At 39.6% G+C, this 18,594-nt stretch overlaps 3 protein-coding genes, 1 long non-coding RNA gene and 1 pseudogene across 5 annotated transcripts in view; 2 read left to right on the top strand and 3 right to left on the bottom strand.

Moving 5' to 3' along the window:
• Positions 1–160: 160 nt before the first annotated feature.
• The window catches only part of LOC130140234 (LEAF RUST 10 DISEASE-RESISTANCE LOCUS RECEPTOR-LIKE PROTEIN KINASE-like 2.7), a 36,495-nt gene continuing 18,061 nt past the window's right edge, over positions 161–18,594 (bottom strand). Inside the window, exons 2-3 of the mRNA XM_056319082.1 lie at positions 660–695; positions 161–550 (exon numbers count right to left, since the gene is read on the bottom strand). Coding sequence (XP_056175057.1) covers positions 300–550; positions 660–695 — 287 coding nt within the window. The 3' untranslated portion in view covers positions 161–299. The remainder of the gene's footprint in view (positions 551–659; positions 696–18,594) is intronic.
• LOC130140237 (uncharacterized) lies at positions 2,054–5,981 on the top strand. Of its 2 annotated transcripts, XR_008818252.1 has the most exons (3): positions 2,054–2,167; positions 2,521–2,623; positions 5,442–5,981. It is a non-coding gene; the product is annotated as an uncharacterized LOC130140237 (long non-coding RNA). The 2 variants fall into 2 exon arrangements; XR_008818253.1 differs by lacking the exon at positions 2,521–2,623.
• LOC115676690 (LEAF RUST 10 DISEASE-RESISTANCE LOCUS RECEPTOR-LIKE PROTEIN KINASE-like 1.2) overlaps positions 6,577–18,594 on the bottom strand; it is a 34,840-nt gene continuing 22,822 nt past the window's right edge. Inside the window, exon 2 of the mRNA XM_030599653.2 lies at positions 6,577–6,800. The gene's annotated coding sequence lies outside the window, so the exon portion shown is untranslated. The remainder of the gene's footprint in view (positions 6,801–18,594) is intronic.
• LOC130140236 (LEAF RUST 10 DISEASE-RESISTANCE LOCUS RECEPTOR-LIKE PROTEIN KINASE-like 2.7) lies at positions 6,954–10,012 on the bottom strand. Its single transcript, XM_056319084.1, has one exon. It carries the CDS (start codon positions 9,946–9,948, stop codon positions 9,100–9,102), a length of 849 nt encoding a protein of 282 aa, XP_056175059.1. The 5' UTR covers positions 9,949–10,012; the 3' UTR covers positions 6,954–9,099.
• On the top strand, positions 17,325–18,591 carry LOC115676685 (PR5-like receptor kinase; annotated as a pseudogene).

Raw genomic sequence — 18,594 nt, 5'->3', positions numbered from 1 at the left:
AACCTCTATGCAAGTACTCTAGCCCATGAGCTATGCCAAGGGAAATCTGCTACAATGTGTCCCAACTAAGTAGTTTGATCTACCTCCAAATTGTTACTCTTGTTGAATATGAACTTTTCAAGGGATTCATTGGGCATGCACTCATAAATCAAAACTCTTTTGCTTCCTTCAAAACAGAATCCCAGGAGGCTAACAACATTGACATGAGAAGTTGTGCTTATGCTTGCAACTTCATTGAAAAATTCTTCAGCATTGCCTTTTAGCTTCTTTAGAAACTTCACCGCCACAAGTTGACCATCTCAAAGCTTGTCTTTGTACACGCAACCATAGCCTCCCTGGCCTAACTTTTCTTCGAAAGAGTTGGTCATCCTCTTGATGTCTTTGTAGGTGTATCTTCTCGAAGAGACAAGTCCCCTGATTTTCATTTCGCCATCGAAATTTTCGCTCCTCTGCTTTATCAAAGCCATAATTCTTCTGATCATTGGTTTCTTCCTGAAGGAAATCATTAAAATAAGGGCGATCCCAATTCCTGTTCCCATTGCAGCTATTCCTAAAAAAGCAGAATATCGTAAACAACAATCTCACTTCATCACTTTATCGAGGCTTCTAAGTTGCGAATATAGAAAATACTCAGCGAAAAGCACAGTTGAGCGGATTACCTATGATAGCTTTTGTCCCCAAAATGCCTGGTTTCCCTCCTAGGACACAAGGCCTTATCAAGTGAATCCCAAATGAAGTAGCGATGAAACTAGTAGAGGAGTGCTTCCTACAGTGCAATAGATCGCGCATATATATCGTATTGAAGAATACAGGGCTCATGCTTTGATCCACACTTATACAATTTGTAAATGAGGTCATGCCCAATTGAAAAACGGTTTTACTTATAGGGTTAATATCTAATTCTATGTACAGTTCCTATCTATCAGTTGTTATATATTTCAATCGCACACTTGATCAGATTTGAGCCCCACTAGTAGAGATGGAAGCTTTCTTTTGTTTGGTTATGTGCACGATAAATCCTACAAAGAAAAGCAAGTTGTCGTACAAGTTCTGCCAATTCTTCCATGAACTCGGTGCATCTTCACTCAATACATTTAAACCATTGTTGGATATTTTAGGGGGCATAAGCCGGCTGTTTTCCAATTAACAAGCAAAGGGAAGGGTATGCCCAGCAATCCATCTCATCGAACAGCTTTAGTTAATTGACAACCACATATCAGGTGAGATTAAGCATACATACCTGAAGGGACGCTTCCTGTTACTGGCGATCCATTGCAGATCGCTGAATGGGCTCCATCAGGGCAAAAACAATTGAATTCCTGCCTTGTCCAGTTGCGCCCGCATCTTCCCCCCGATTCGGTGTAATTTTCACACTGCGATGTGTCGCCAATCCAGGTAATCTCAAAGCCTTTGTTCAGGAACAAACTAATTGCAGCATGATTAATAGTAGCACTAACATTGCTATCCTTAAAATTAAATAATCACTAAATGAGCTGAAATGATACAAGGAAACATGGATATTCAACAAAGATGATGAGGAACTCACGGCCTTGCAATGGGATATATTAGGATTTAAAATACCGACAAGCATCAACCTTAAAACAAACCGAAATGTAACTTTTTTCAATTAACATAAAAAAAAAAAGACTGATTCTACCAAAGATAACATTGATCCTAGACGTGAAAACACATACATCTCCTTATAAAAAAAGGAACTCATTACTCCGTAAGATCGAGACATTTTGCTCTCATATTCGACTTTGAACTTCGGAGTTTAAGCTCTAATGACAATGAATCGAGGAAATAAAGATTGAAACGAAACAAGTACATTAATCTTGCCTTCAGTACTTCGGCCCGAATGAGCTCCTTCAAATCACGGCAACAGATTAAAAATATGTGAAATTGAAAATTATGGAATTTCTATGTATTGGATGTATAATTATGAAGGGTACAACCTATTTATAGGTTTTGTGAGATTATTATCTATTGACACCCGAATTTTGGTCGACCATCCAAGCATTCATTTCTTTTGCAAAACTCCAAAAATAGAAATTTCAACGAAGAAGACATCAACTAAAACTGTTCGTCGTCAGGGAAAAGAAGGCTGACGACTTTGTGGAACTCAGTTGACTAGATCCTAACGTTTCCTTCTTGCCACAGTAACCAGGTAAACTTTCTGCTTGTAATGCTTTGTTTTCTCACTGAGGCATAGAGCGCCGAATTTAATGAATGATTTCTGGTCAAAATCGTGTGAAACCGAAGCGGATTTGTGGAATTTATTGGTGATTCAGAACTTTGTATGTTGTGTTTAAGCGGAAAATCGTTTGGAAATAAAATCAGAAAAATCGTTCCTGAAGTTGCATATCATATGTTCGACAAAATGCTTAATTGAAGAACCGAATTGATTTTCGTGAAATCGATGCATGGAGCTCGTTCTTTTGTGCTTGATTCGGTCTTAGTTTGATGAATCAATACTGAATCCGTGGTTTTTCCGTGATTTCTGTGGCATTTATGCATAAGGGTTCGGTCATGGATGAGACTTCGGTCGGAGATATATTCCCCCTCGCCGGAGCTAAGCCAGTGGTTTGAGGCCGCCCGAGTTAGTCTACTCATCTCCGTTTTAGTACGCATATGCTTGTTTGTATACTAGATTAGTTGTATGGATTTGGTGAATGAATTTTTTGGGCCGGAATAGGTGACCGGCGTTTCAGAAACTGCCGACCAGCTAGTGGCCGGCAGTGATTTGGCGTCGGCCGACCGACGGGAAGTGGTGGTCGGTGTTGGCAGTTAGTGTTGATGGCGGGATCCGTTGGCCAGAGCTCCGGTATGAGGTTCGCGTTAAAAATTGGTCCAGGGGAGCTCTGGTGAGGAAGACGTAAGGAGGAAGACGACACAGAGAAAAGGAAAAATAGAAAATACAAAAAAAAAGAAAAAAAAGAAATACAAAATAGAGAATAAAAGAAATTAAAAATAATAAGAAAAAGAAATAGAAATTTCGGATATAATGAAAACCGGGTCGGGTTCTCTTTGGGTCGGAGCAGAGGAGCTGATGGGCTAGAGATTAAGACAGGTAAATGGGCTCAATATTATTGTGACTGGGCTGAACTTTTAGTTGGGCTAAAATGAATAAAAAATTGGAAAACTTGGGCTTGAATTGTTGATAGCCCATCAGAAGAGACCCAAATTTTAACTGGGCCCAAGGACCGGTCCGAATTGCGAATCTGACCCGGACCGCTAGAGTCTGAATCAGACTAGCTAATTGGACCGAATTCCTTGACCCGGTCCGGAGTCCTTATCCTTTTTCAAAATAAAAAAATTCAGAAAAAATATAAAAAAATTCAGAAAATCCAGAAAAATAAAAAAATGGGAAAAAAGCTATAAAAAAAATTAGAATTCACATAGTTTAGAGCTTTTAATAAACACTTTAGGTTTGAAAAAAAATTGAAACCAAAATTGAATAAGCTTTTAGGGCTTTACTTAGGGATTTTTTATTGTTTTTTTTTTAGAGACGATGCTAGGTTGCTGTTTGTGCACTTTCATTCTGTTTTCATTTGATTGCGCACTTTAAATACATTTTTTTGTTGTTTTTCTTTTTTAGAATGGTTAGGACGAAATTTTAAATTCTCGATTTGTGAAAGAATGCCCTGACATTTTGGTTGGCAAATAGTCAAGTTTAGGTATTGAAAAGGCATTAGTTGAAAAAACTAGTGTAATTAAGTCTCCAATCCCTAAGAATCTCTGTTTGCGTATGTTTTTTAGATAACACTCCCGCATCTTGATTAGGGTTTCTAGCCGACCCTTCATCGTGATTAGTGGCGACTCCTATCGAACATATAGATTTAAACAAACAATATCACGCGAGGTATGAACTTAGAGATGATCTCATAAAATACCTCTAAATCTACTTCCCGAGGCAGCCCTCGAGGGGTAGGTTGCGACATTAGCTAAGGTAACATATCAAATTTGCAGAATCAAATGGAGATACGGAGAATCTCTTAGATATATACATTATCATAAGAAATATGGAAAATCAAGGAAAATATCGTCTAACCTACAGAGAGAGAGAGAGAGAGAGAGAGAGAGAGAGAGAGAGAGAGAGAGAGAGAGAGAGAGAGAGAGAGAGAGAGAGAGAGAATATGTCCTTTAAAATCCCATTTCCTTTTTTCTTTACATACTTCAAGCCTTTAAGCCAAATGTTCTGAAAAAGATTAGGGCAAAGTGGGTGCCTCCTTCCTTGCGTGCTTGAGGCCATGTGATGCGTGCCTCCTTCCTTGCATGCTTGAGGCCATGTGATGCGTGCTTCCTCTTTGTCCCACCAATATTTCACTATGCTCCATTTCAAAATGAGGTCCATTCTTAGTGGTTAATTGGTATTAGGAATAAGCGATTTCAGGTTCTCCCTAAAACCTGGAACCTATCTATGGGAACAGATTTCTCATATTTTGGAACCTGGAACCTACACTACGTATCTTGGAATTTGGAACCTATCCTGTCACAAGTTCTAAGGTCGGTTTCAAGGTCTACCCAAATTCTACATGTATTATTAATTGAACAGTTGCAGTGAATCATCACCTTTAATAACAACCACTTGCTGCTACGATCCACTGACCATAACTTATATTTGGACACACGAAAAATATGAAACATTAATAAGTTATAAAATGAAAGCTTAAACTAGTGGTACTAGATTATACACTCATCATCTAACGCCATGGAACACTGCGGGATCACACGAAGACATAGACTAAGAAAAAACACAAAAAACTTGTTTAAGATTTCAGGTTCCGGGTTCCACCTAGCTAGAACCTATTCATCAAAACAGGTTCCCTAATTCTTGCATACCTTGAACCTGGAATCTGCAGATTCCCACCGGTCAGGTTCTTAGGTTCTAAATTCTACCCTGGAACCATGCTCACCCCGAATTGGTATGATAAAGTTAATGTATTTGTGAAATATAAACTGATCTGCTAGCTTTGTTTCCATTTTTTTTATAATTATTTAACTTATTTTTTTCATTTGTTTTATATTTTATTTATGGTCTGTGAATTGGATTAACCATGCCGTAGTGAAAATTCTAAAATCACAATGTCCCTAATCGTGATGAGATGTAGTAAGCTATGTAAATACTTAATGATATGGGGTCAATTTTTTTGGGTTACGGGGTCAATTTATGTCATAAATTAGATTCCTAATTTTGATAAAATGTGATAGAGATCCATATGTGAAAATTTAGGTGTTGACAATGCAATTTCACTTCTTTTTTTTGGCATCGTGCTTGTAGAAATTCAACCAAGACATTTGATCACAAATTTATGAACAACTCACTAATCATTAATTTTGCAGTTGCTTTTTTTTTTTTTTCAAATAGTATGTTACAAACTATGTCAGTCTCTTATACTTGACATTGAATAACCCCAATTTGAGTCATTACTCTCTTGCAGAGACGAACTTTCACATGGACAAGCCGTAAACAATCTTGAGGGTGATGACAAAATGGGTTTGGGAGGAATTTGCAAGGCGTCAACACTTCCTTTTAGCATCTCCACAACTTGGGTCATACATGGTCGAGCTCTCGGATCGATCTGAATGCACCATAACCCTATTACAATCATCTTCTTCGTGATTTGTTCGTCCTCCTCATTTATGATCCCACATAGCCCAAGCTCTTCTCGGAGTTCCAGGCGTCGGTGGACCCAATGAGGGAAGTATATTTCGCTGGTTCGATCTACTGTGACTTCAATATTTTTCCTCTTACCAACCATCTCTAGAACCATCATACCGTAGCTATAGACATCGGATTTGTGAGAAACCCCTCCGATGTTCCTTATGATCAGCTCCGGAGCAATGTATCCGGCGGTGCCCCGGGCACCAAGCAATGACACGATGCTCTCTTCTCTTGGGCATATTTTGGCAAGACCAAAGTCAGAAATCTTGGGACAATAGTTTGCGTCAAGGAGAATGTTGTGAGGCTTTATATCAAAGTGCAAGATCCTCGTGTTGCATCCTCTATGCAAGTACTCTAGCCCGTGAGCTATGCCAAGCGAAATCTGGTACAATGTGTCCCAACTCAATTGCTGATCTACCTCCCAAGTGTTACTCCTGTTGAATATGAACTTCTCGAGTGATCCATTAGGCATGAACTCATAAACCAAAGCTCTTTTGCTTCCTTCAAAACAGAACCCCAAGAGGCTGACAACATTAACATGAGAAGTCCTACTTATGCTTGCAACTTCATTGAAAAATTCTTCTGCATCACCTTTCAGCTTCTTTAGCAGCTTCACCGCCACAAGTTGACCGTCTTGAAGCTTGCCTTTGTACACGAAGCCATAGCCTCCCTGGCCTAACTTTTCTTTGAAAGAGTTAGTCATCCTCTTGATGTCTTGGTAGGTGTATCTTCTCGAAAAGACGAGTCCCTCGATTTGCATTTCACCATCGCAATGTTCGCTCCTATGCTTTATCAAAGCCATAATCATTCTAATCACTGGTTTATTCGTGAAGGAAAGCATTAAGATAAGGGTGACCGCAATTCCAGCTCCTGATGCAACCATTCCTAAAAAAAAAGAAGAATATTTTTTAGCAGCAATCTCACTTCATCATTTTATCAAGGCTTCTAAGATTTTATTGCAAACATTGATTCCGTTGAGCACTGATACAAGCTTTCTGTCAAAGAGTCGGAACTAATTGCAGAGAAAATATAGAGAAATGGAAGAGTGAGTCTTGAAATAATTACCTATTCCGATTTTCAGTCCAACCTTTCGTTTTCCTGAGACAGTAGTCATCAAAAGTGAAAAATGTGTCAACTGAATTGCACACTGATGAGTTCAAAGTGTCTGAGATATAAGGATCAGGGAACATCATGAGGTTATAGCACATTCAGTTTCAAGAAAGAAAAAGCACCACGATCGAGCGAAAAGATTACAATATCACCAGTTGGCTCAGTCCTCCTCTTGAACTCTTTTCGTGGATCAATTGGTGACATCTTTCTAGAGAAATTGAAAGCACATGCTAATGGATCTGTAGCTGATTGACTAACGAGGATAGACATTAGCTAAAATCCTGAATACTAGAGCTATCAGGGGATGCACAGGAAGACAGGAAAAAAAAATTTCTAACTGGTATAGAAGTAGCAAATACTCTGCAATATGATCAACAATGTGGTATCAGAGGCGAAGACAGATAAACTTTCTGTGGCACTAATTGAATGCGTGGGATGTTCTAGTCATGTCTCAACTCTTTTGGCTTCTAAACGGACCTATAGGCTTGAGTAGAAGTCATTCCACGGATAAAACAAGTGGGCAGCTGATGTTCAGGCAAGAATTTTCAAGCTTCTTGAATCGTAAACACCCATTTGATAACTCGCAAACTATTGCAGAAAGATAGAAACATAAAAAATATATGAGATTCCGATAACATATCTTGGGACCCAAGAGATTGGAGAGTTTTCTATGCAGCAGTAAGCGAGTCCACAATCTAAGCCAAGGCGAAGAAATTGGAAAAGCTTAAGGACATTATTAACAGCACGTATAAATAAGTGCGTAGTTCACCTCTATCAATAATTTATTTCAACTACACAAATGATCAGATTTTAGCACCACTTGTGGAGACATAGTTTTTCTTTTCATTTGGTTGTGTTCATAATAAAAGCCCAAGAAGAAACCAGTAGTTTTAGCCCAACATTTGCAAAATTTTACAGTAAAGTCAAAGCATCTCTATTCAATGTATTTAAACCATAAAGATCTAACAATTAATTGCAGTAATTGCCTTCCAGTTCAATAGTAACCCCTTCTTCAAGCTATTGAAATTGGCATTAATGTAAACAGGTATGCTAACTGCAGAATAGCAGGAGCTGACGGCAGAATAGTAATCCATTTCCAAATTCTTCCTCGGGAAAAAAGCAAAGAACGGTGGGTGGAGTTGCTAGCACAGTCCATTGGATATGTAAAAACCTGTCGGCTGTGAGGTGCAATTATAGCAGAAGAAGAAATCGGCATTAGTAGAACTGAGATTGAAAGGCGTCCTTTAGAGGCTGATATTACGTGGCAGAGCATCACAGGATTCCTGGTACATGGGGGCATTAATTAGGAGGAACGAATTGGTCGCATGGAAGATATCCTCAATGATAAACTCCCCGTCGAGAAAGTCAGGACAGGGTATATCTCTTTGCAGGTAATCTGGAAATTCGGATAGCCACAATAGGACTCTTGTTCGCCAGAAATCCTAAAGGGATAGCTAAAGTTTGGCCCATATCTGCAGTTCCGAGGCATGCAGGCCTTGTATTATGCATCATCCGATAGAGCCAGATAGACTGAGTTGGTGAAGACGATGATAAGGACCAATGGGTGACAATTAGCTACACACATGAAGTTTTGATGATTCATTTGGACAGGAAGGAGGCAGAGGATTGCAGAGGAAAGGAGAAAGAGGTAGGAGAGAGTGTGGAAAGCATTTGTGGAAACATCAAATGGTTGGTTTGAATTGGTCCTAACTCCTATCACGGTCATGTGCTAGTTCTTCAACTTCGAAGCAAATACCAAGCGAGGCAGAAAGTCGTCTGATGCGTGCATTATTCAAACACCCAATGAAGAAAATTTGCAAAAACTTTTCCCCACAAAATCCTGAGGAACAAACCATGAAACTTCCTAGTCAAAGGGACCTCTAAATTACAATTAGGAACAAGCCTCCCATTATACAAATCTTCGTGACTAGTCAGCGAAAACGAGTCTCTCCCTGAAGAATTGATGGCCAAGCAGTAGCTAACTTGAAATTTCCTCTTGCTAGGCGCCCCAAAAAGAAAAATCATAGAAAAGTCATTCTTGTCGCATGATATTCTTAGATGGAGGAAGACAAAACAAGTACGGCGCCATCAAATTTCCAGCAAAAGAAACAAGCGGATCACATTCAATCGAATTGAGTTTTCTCTGGACAAGTTCTCAGGTTCCATTGGCCATATGATCTTCGAGGTACTAATCAAAACTAACTCCGCAGCAGCTCAAGGTTTAGTGATTTTCATGCATATTCTACGCTGTCGATAATAGAATCTCATGCGCTGATACAGAAAAGAACCCACCAAATGAAGTAGAGAATGATCACTTGGGACTGCTACCTAAAGAACGTACCAGGGTGATTGCAGGTACCAGCGTTTGGTTTGTTGTGGCAATGACACGTGAAACTAGATGATGAAGAAGAGGAGCTGCTACCGCATAACCCGCCAGAAGAAGCGCACGCCGAGCACTCAGGTTGGTCACTATACTGAGCGTCGAAACCTCGATTCAAAGCTTCTTGCAAGCTGATATTGCGTCTGCCAATATCATCGAGGGCGCTCTGAAGAACAGGAACCTTGATGCTCTTGATGCAGTTGGTGACGTTAAACGGGTGACTATTCAAGAAAATGTCATCCATGAAGAAAGCCGACTTCCTGGAGTCGTTGTAGAAGCACTCGAACTCGTTGCTTACGTTCTTCAACGAGTCCAAACATCCGTAGAAGATGCTGAGGCTCTTAACGGCTGAGCTCATATGAAAGAGAGTGGAATCCATCATGCTAGTATTCCTAAACTCGCCCAAGCACGTACCGTCCACCAGATCCATCCTCGCGATCGTCATCGTACGAAGATGTTGATCAATCTTGAGGACTTGGTGCTTTTGCGCTTGGTACTCAAGGATAGGGTGCTGCTCCTCAGAGCACTCGACCTTGAATCCTTCAAGTCCACAGAATTGGGGTCGGCCGCCTCCCCAGAAAGGATAAGTTAAATTTTCGACGGTTCCGCAACTAAAAGAGCGGCGGCATTCAGTATAGTGGACATCGTCGTCTCCCTCGCATAAGAGAACTCGTGGGACGATGAGGACGACGAGGACAAAGACGAGGATGGAGTGCGAAGGGGAGGAGAGAAGGAGAACGGCTGCGTCACCCATTTGAGTAAAGTTCACGCTCTCACGGGTGCAGAATATCATGTGGAATGAGGGATCAGAGTTAAGAGAGGCATGCCGAGGATGGAGAAATTCTTTTCTTATTTACCTTCTCCGAAGACTGAAGTGTGAAAGAGATGGATGTGGTATTTCCTGCAAGGATGGAAATAAAAGGATGGCTATAAAACGTTGAAACTGGGTCTAGGGGTGGAAGTGATAAGGAAGATGCCGCCAGGAAACATGCAAAGCAATTTCCTCCGCATTTCTTCCCATGTAGTTGAAATCGAAAAGTGGAACTTCTTTTATAGGTTCTCACTTTGAAAAAGACTTTTTTATAGGATGGAGAAATTCTTTTTCATTCACTTTCTCCGGACTGAAGTGCGAAAGAGATGGATGTGGTTGATTCTTCATCAGTGCGAAAATCATCCCCCTTTCGGTCCTTCTCGAAATGCATACATTATAGTTCACCAAAATATCGTGCATTGGCAATTCAAAGGTGTAATCATATTGTTTTAGAGTCCAATCAATGGTTTAAAGTCGAACTTAAACACTCTCTCCAAATGTCATGCTTCGGAGAAAATATCTCAACCAAAAAGGCAGCCAAGAAGAAGAATCAAAAGAAAACCAGAAAATGACACTTCAAATGTTCAGCGTTAACTCTGATTTGAACGAGTCAAAAATCAAAATTTCTCTTCCAGCCAGGAGTGTCTCTATTTGTGAGACTGGTTATATCGAACTTAAAGGAAAAAGAGCACATTATATATCTTTGCGGGCCATTTACTAATGTATAAATCATTGAAACATGAATTGCTAATTTTGCTTCTATCTTGTTTTCTAGGAAAAATTAGACGATCAATCGTTTTCCCTTCTTTCCTGCAAGGTAAAGAAAGGGAAAGAAATAGGTAATCCTATGCCATGGGAAGAATAACGCGAAGTATATTATCTGATTAAAAGGTGACTTATGTAGTCTGAGACATTGCTTAGTAAATCAAATTAATGGACCCACCGTAATATACCTAACATTACCTCATCATCTGAATATTTACGTAGGCTTTCTATCACATACCAGAATATTAACATCGTATATTATAATATAATTATGGATATTAATTTCATCAATACATGGTGCTAACAGATCTAGTTTTCGAGCTAAGCTTTGACTAGGCTTCGACCATGAAGAGTTCTTTCTAACATCGGAATGGAAAAGGAGACGAAAAGGCTTGACCTGGCTTCGACCACAAAGGGTTCGACTTAGCGTCGACACTATAGGGAGACTACCAAGCTTGACCTCAAGATCACTGATTAAGCATCACAGATAACAAGGAATTGCTTACACATTGATTACACTTAATCACGAAGGAAGTTGGTGCGTTTACAACTGTAACATTTGTTGCCTAGCTAGTTCTTTAGAATGATCCATAATAAAATCTTTCAATGAAATGACAAATCTTTCAACTATACTCATTAAATGAATTAGGCCTATCCGATTCAAGAGTTGATGTGAATTGGATTCACATTCGTGCATTATTCGAACACCCTATGTTAATGCATCAATGTCCCACACGGAAAATTTTCCCTGGAAAGTCTTGAGGAACAAACCATGAAACTTCCTAGTCAACTTGTTGAAATGTTGACATTGATGATCCAGCACAAACCATGAAACTTCCGAGTCGAAGGGACCTCTAAGCTACACTAAGGAACGAAACTCCCGTTATACAAATCCTACTAAGCAGCGCAAATTAATTGTAGATTTTTCCTTTTTTCTTTTCTTCCAATTTACAAAACTTTAGTGCTAACAAAAATTAATTGTTTATATTATATTGCACATTTCATTGGGATTCTTGCCCCTGCCATGGCCAGTCACCGGCCAATGGTAGAAGAAAGGAAAATAAAGAAAAAATTAAAAAAATCTAAAAATATTATTAAAAATTCTCCATGTCAGCACTGACGGTGTCACGTAGGCCAGCCGGCGTTCACGTCAATAATATCCAGCCAAAATTAGCCGGAAAAACTGAATTGGCTCTAGATCAAAAGATTTAGGACCAAATTGTCATAATTAAAAAAAGTTTATGACTAAATCGGCACTAATTCTATAGGGATTTATGACCTTTCCGACACTTTTTTCATTAAATTATGGGTACATCATTTAATCAAATAACCATGTTTCCCATGAGACAAATACAAAGCTAAAGAGAAGAGGAGTAGTGGCGTGTAGCAACCGGATTAAGGAATAAAGGGAGTGATCCGCTTCTAAATTGCCAGACGATGATCTTCTCCCTCACTAAGACAAGAACAAAGAAAAATGCCAAGCCACCGCCATCTCTGCACTCTCTCTCCTTCTCTCTCCCTCCTCCTCCTCCTCTTCTTCTTCTTCTTCGTGAGCTTCCATGGTGTCCGATCCGCTTTCTCGACCATTTGCGACCCCGTCTCATCCTCGTTCCTATGTGGCAACGTCCCCATCCGGTATCCATTCTGGAACGACAGTGACGCCCCCGTGCACTGCGGCTACCCAGGCCTCGGCCTCGATTGCCCGTATGGCTCCGTTCACCCGACCCTCTCTCTTCCGGGCGACGCCTACTTCGTCACCGACATCAACTACGACAACCAAACCCTGACTCTCGTCGACATCGACGTCGCCGAACAGAGATGCCCCAGGGCCCGCCACAACCTCACGCTCGGCTCGCTTCCGCTCGGTTACAACTCCGCCAACGTCAATCTCACCTTTTTCTTCAACTGCACAGCTCCTCCGGTGGAGTCCATGCCCGCCGTGCCCATCGATTGCTTGCGATCCGGTGATAACCGGTCGTACGTGTTCGTGAACAGAAGCCTTGAGGTGGTGGCGTCGTACGAGGGGGAGTTGGGCTGCGAGGAGATGGTGGCGGCGGCGGTGAAGAGGACGGCGGTGACGGGGGCGAACGCGGTGGAGGAGTTCGCCGGGGCGATGAGCGAGGGGTTCGTGCTGGACTGGGAGGCGGCGAAGGAGTGCAGCGCCTGCGAGCACTCCGGCGGGCGGTGCGCGTTCAACCAGACTGATCAGTTGATGTGCTTCTGCAACGACGGGTCAAATCACATCGACGGTTCTCTTTGCAAAGGTAGGAACGAGGCTTTATGTCTGTTTATTTTCTCTCTTTCTTTGGGACATGGTTTTCTGCATTTTGTTCGCAAACCGCCATGATTGCCTTTTTCAATGCTTGTCACTTCTTAGCTGCGTGTGCTTTGGTTTCTGTGTATTTTTCATGTTTCAGCAGCTTTTAGAACTAGAAAAGAATATACTTGGGCCTTACCAAAAAAAAAAAAAAAATGTACTTAAGCTGCGCATGGCAACTTGCCAAACAGTATTTGATTCTGTTCTTTTGTTCTCAGAATCAGTTTGGGAACAAAAATGCGTTTGTTTAATTTTTTGATTCTGGGCACAATTTTATCAAAAATTGTTCCCAGAATCAGTTTTCAAGAATAAAAAAAAAGTAGCTTCTTGATTCTGGGAACAATTTTGAGAATCAATTTTTTTTTCTTCTTCCTTTTCTTGGTTTTTAATGTAGTTTCTAATGTCCAGCCCGAGGACCGCCCTCGCCGGATCTGACGAGAATAAAATATTTTAATAAAAAATATTATTAATAAAAAATATTATTAAAATAAAAAATATTTTACCGGCCATGGCCGACGACCATGCCATGGCAAAAAAAAGAAAAAAATATATTTTTAATAAAAAAAATTATTAATAAAAAAAATATTTTACCGGCCATGGCCGGTGACCAGGCCATGGCAAAAAAAGAAAAAATATATATTTTTAATAAAAAATATTATTAATAAAAAAAATATTTTACCGGCCATGGCAAAAAAAAATAAAAATATATATTTTTAATAAAAAAAATTATTAATAAAAAAAATATTTTACAGGCTATGACAAAAAAAAAGAAAAAAATATTTTACCAGCCATAACTGGCGACCAGGCCATGGCCAAAAAAAATTAAAATATATATTTTTAATAAAAAATATTATTAATAAAAAAATATTTTACCGGCCATACCAGGCCATGGCCCAAAAAAATACAAATATATATTTTTAATAAAAAATATTATTAATAAAAAAATATTTTACCGGTCATGGCCAGCGAGTATGCCATGGCCAAGAAGGAGGAAAAGAAAAAAAGAAAAGAAAAAAAAGAAATATTAAAATATTTAAAAATATTATTAATAAAAAGAAATTTTGTGGCGTTACCAAGCGCATTTCTGTTCTTTTTCTATTACAGGGATGGAATTTTGGGCCGTTAACAAACGCCTTAAAATGCTCAGAATCAATTTCGGGCACAGAATCAAAAAGAATCATTTTTCAGCAGTATCTGTTCCGGGGCACAGAATAGTTGTCATGCGCAGCCTTGGTCTATCAATTTGTTAATAACTTATTTTGTATGATTTGCATAGTGATCAATCATGCACGTACATTAAGGATTGTGCAAAACAAACCGCCCAAATTAAAAACCGTCTGGACCGGATCGGATCGGCTAATTTGATCCGATTCCTGAAAGTATCAGTTCGGTTTCCGATTCTTAAAAGTGAAACAGGTATCCAGGCGATTCGGTTCTCGGTTCCAAAGGGAATCGGACTGACCGGATCGGATCAACTACGTATTTATTTTTTTATTTCTTCAAAAAATGTGAACTAATCCTTAAGTGAAGTACATTTTTTAGTTCGTCTTTTCAATTTGAGGATCATTACTAATGTTTGATCATTTATGGTTGCAAAATAATCATTATCTTTTGATGATTGGTTGGTTTAATTTATTGTTTTCGATCTGCAATTTATGAACCTGTTTTTTTAATTTTTATTTATCATAGAAGATATATGAGCACATAGTTACGGTACTTTTACTAAGACTTGTTTTTCTAAAAAGTTAGTAGGGAACACGAAAAGATGACATCAAATAATGGGACAAAAAAGTGACCAATTTCATTAGACTGAATCCGTTTCCCGATTCTACGCTCATCCGGGAACCGATCACCCGTAATGTCTACCCCCTCGTAAGAAAAACATGTAAGGGCACATGCATTGAAAAGTCTTTGGTCTTCGTTGGCCTGGGAAAAGTCTCGGTCTCTTGCCAAGTCATCATTAGTGCTGTGGGTTACAGTCATTGTTTGCTCAAACACACAGGCGACTCCCTTTCCTGTGCCTTTCCTTTCGATGTATCTGACCATTTCTTATTCCTCTCTCTCTCTTTAGACATATCTTATAAGACGAGAAACGACTAAATGTACCTAAATGGCCTTTTTCTTTTGTGTTTTGTTATTGACATTATCTAGATATTAAAAAAAGAAAACTCAATCTACATGCTAAGAAAATGAAAGCAAAAAAAAAATAAAAAATCAACGATAGGAAAATGAAATCGTCAAGATTCAAATTTTCGAGTACATAAAACACCGTTGGCAAGGGTCGGGATAAAACACAATTTTCCACTAAATGAAATATGCGCGAAATTACATCAACGTTGAAAGAACAATAACAAGATAGAATATGAAATCGAGATCGAAAATGCAAGCAGACTTGGGTTTATATTACATTTGACGGTCGATCAACATCACGATTTGAAGGATTCAATGGGATTCTTAAAGTTCACAAGCTTTGACAACACACGGATATTGTTAGCGGGCTTAACATGAAGTAATTCGACTATGGAGAAGGAAACAAGGACAGAATAACTCACCTTAATATGTAGTCAGACGAAGGCGGCGTGTAGCGAATGTCAAGGGTCACGTTGGGGCTCGGACTAATGTTAGGATAACATCTGAATGGCAGCAACGAATCCTCGACCCTATGGTTTCTTGACTTCGCCGGAGAACTCGACCACCAGCATAGGGAACTCTCTCCTAATATGTGCTTTCCATTTAGCTAAAGTTGTTCAATGAGAGGGATTGCTGGACATACCCTTCCCTTTGCTTGTTCATTGTAAGACGACCCGCTCAGGCCCCTAAAGCTGACGATCTCATTGCTGGGCATCATATCCTTCCCTCTGATGAACTGCAGTCATCCTCGCTATGACATACATGATCATGTCACGATTTAGACTCCAAGTCCTAGAACTTTATCATCCCATCCTCTGCAACCTTTTCTGCTGTAACTGTTAGATCTTTAGGTTGGTATCTGCGACCGGCAAGATCCGATGGTTTAAGTACATTGAGTGAAAATGCTCCGACTTTACTGTACAATTTTGCAAATGTTGGGCTAAAACTACTGGTTTCTTCTTAGGCTTTTATTATGAACACAACCAAATTAAAAGAAAAACTACGTCTCCACAAGTGGTGCTAAAATCTGATCATTTGTGTAGTTGAAATATATTATTGATAGAGTTGAACTGCGCACTTAATTAAATCTTTAGACAATCAAAGAAATTTTTGTTCATGATGATGGTGGAGAAACAAATACGAAAATGTTTTTACTGTTATTTAATTACTCTATCATTTATACGTGATGTGGATAATGTCCTCAAGCTTTTCCAATTCTTGGCCTTAGCTTAGACTGTGGACTCAATTACTGCTGCAAACAAAAGTCTCCGGTCTCTTGAGTCCTAAGATATCTTATCGAACCTCACATATTTTGATGTTTCTATCTTTCTGCAATAGTTTGTGAGTTATCAATTGGGTGTTTACGATTCAAGACGCTTGAAAATTCTTCCTGTACATAAGCTGCCCACTTGTTTTATCCGTGGAATGACTTCTAATCAAGCCTATAGGTCCGTTTAGAAGCTAAAAGAGTCGAGACATGTCTAGAACATACCGCCCATTCATTACTGCCACAGAAAGTTTATATCTGTCTTCGCCTCTGATACCAAATTGTTGATCATATTGCAGAGTATTTGCTACTTCTATACCAGCTAGAAGTTTTGTTTTCCTGTCTTCCTGTGCATCCCCCAATAGCTCTAGGATTCAGGATTTCAGCTAATGTCTATCCTCGTTAGTCAATCAGCCACACATCCATTTGCATGTGTTTCCAATTTCTCTGGAAAGATGTCACTAATTGATTAGTTGATCCACGAAAAAAGTTCAAGAGGAGGATTTAGCCAAACTGGTGAAATTGTAATCTTTTTACAATATCGTGGTGTTTTTGCTTTGTTGAAACTGAATATGCTATAACCTCATGATCTGCCTGATCTTTATATCTCTTAGACACTTTGAAATCATCTGTTTGCAAATCGGTTGACACATTTTTCACTTTTGATGACTACTGTCTCAGGAAAACGAATGGTTGGACCGAAAATCAGAATAGGTAATTATTTCAAGACACTCTCTTCCACTTCTCTATATTTTCCTCTGCAATTAGTTTCGGCGTTTTGACAGTAAGCTTGCATAATTGCTCAATGTAATCAATGTTTCCAATATAATCTTAGAAGCCTTGATAATGTGATAAAGTGAGATTGCTGTTCAAAAATATTCTTCGTTTTTCTAGGAATGGCTGCATCAGGAGCTGGAATTGTGGTCACCCTTATCTTAATGCTTTCCTTCTGGAAGAAACCACTGATCAGAAGAATTATGGCTTTGGTAAAGCAGAGGAGCAAATATTTTGATGGTGAAATGAAAATTGAAAGACTCGTCTCTTCGAGAAGATACACCTACAAAGACATCAAGAGGATGACCAACTCTTTCAAAGAAAAGTTAGGCCAGGGAGGCTATGGCTCCGTGTATAAAGGCAAGCTTTGAGACAGTCAACTTGTGGCGGTGAAACTTCTTAAGAAGATGACAGGGGATGCAGAAGAATTTTTCAATGAAGTTGCAAGCATAAGCAGGACTTCTCATGTCAATGTTGTCAACCTCCTGGGTTTCTGTTTTGAAGGAAGCAAAAGAGCTTTGATTTATGAGTTCATGCCCAATGGATCACTTGAAAAGTTCATATTTAACAGGAGTAACACTTTGGAGGTAGATCAACAATTGAGTTGGGAGACCTTGTACCAGATTTCGCTAGGCATAGCTCACGGGCTCGAGTACTTGCACAAAGGATGCAACACAAGGATCTTGCACTTGGACATAAAGCCTCACAACATTCTCCTCGACGGAAACTATTGTCCCAAGATTGCTGACTTTGGTCTTGCCAAAATATGCCCAAGAGAAGAGAGCATCGTGTCAATGCTAGGAGCCCGAGGCACCGCTGGATACATTGCTCCGGAGCTGATCATAAGGAACATTGGAGGGGTTTCTCACAAATCGGATGTCTATAGCTACGGCATGATGGTTCTAGAGATGGTTGGCAGGAGGAAGAATATCGAAGTCACAGTAAATCGTACCAGCGAAATATACTTCCCTCATTGGGTTCACCGACGCCTAGAGCTCCAAGAAGACCTTGGGCTGTGTGGCATCACGAATGAGGAGGATGAAGGAATCACGAAGAAGATGCTTGTGATAGGTTTATGGTGCATTCAGATCGATCCTAGAGCTCGACCTTCTATGACCCATGTTGTGGAGATGCTAAAAGGAAGTGTAGCGGCCTTGCAAATTCCTCCCAAACCAACCTTGTCATCTCCCTCAAGATCGCTCACGGCTTGTCCTTGTGAAAGTTCATCTCTGCAATAGAGTAATGACTCGAATTTGGGTTATTCGATATCAATTATATCAGACCAACATAGTTAGTAATAGAGTACTTAAAAAGAAAGCAACTGTTTACGCATTAATTTCATATTATAAGTAGAGTTTGGCATTTATCCAAATAC

This window comes from Syzygium oleosum, unplaced genomic scaffold, assembly GCF_021117445.2.
Source record: "Syzygium oleosum isolate NSW1041296 unplaced genomic scaffold, Sole_v2.1 Sole_v2.17, whole genome shotgun sequence".
Taxonomy (NCBI): domain Eukaryota; kingdom Viridiplantae; phylum Streptophyta; class Magnoliopsida; order Myrtales; family Myrtaceae; genus Syzygium; species Syzygium oleosum.
Note: the sequence above shows the minus strand (reverse complement) of the source record. Positions and strands in the feature narration are given on the sequence as shown.

Excerpts from the sequence above, each read along its gene's own strand:
- LOC130140236 (XM_056319084.1), bottom strand. The coding sequence starts at position 9,948 with ATGATATTCTGCACCCGTGAGAGCGTGAACTTTACTCAAATGGGTGAC.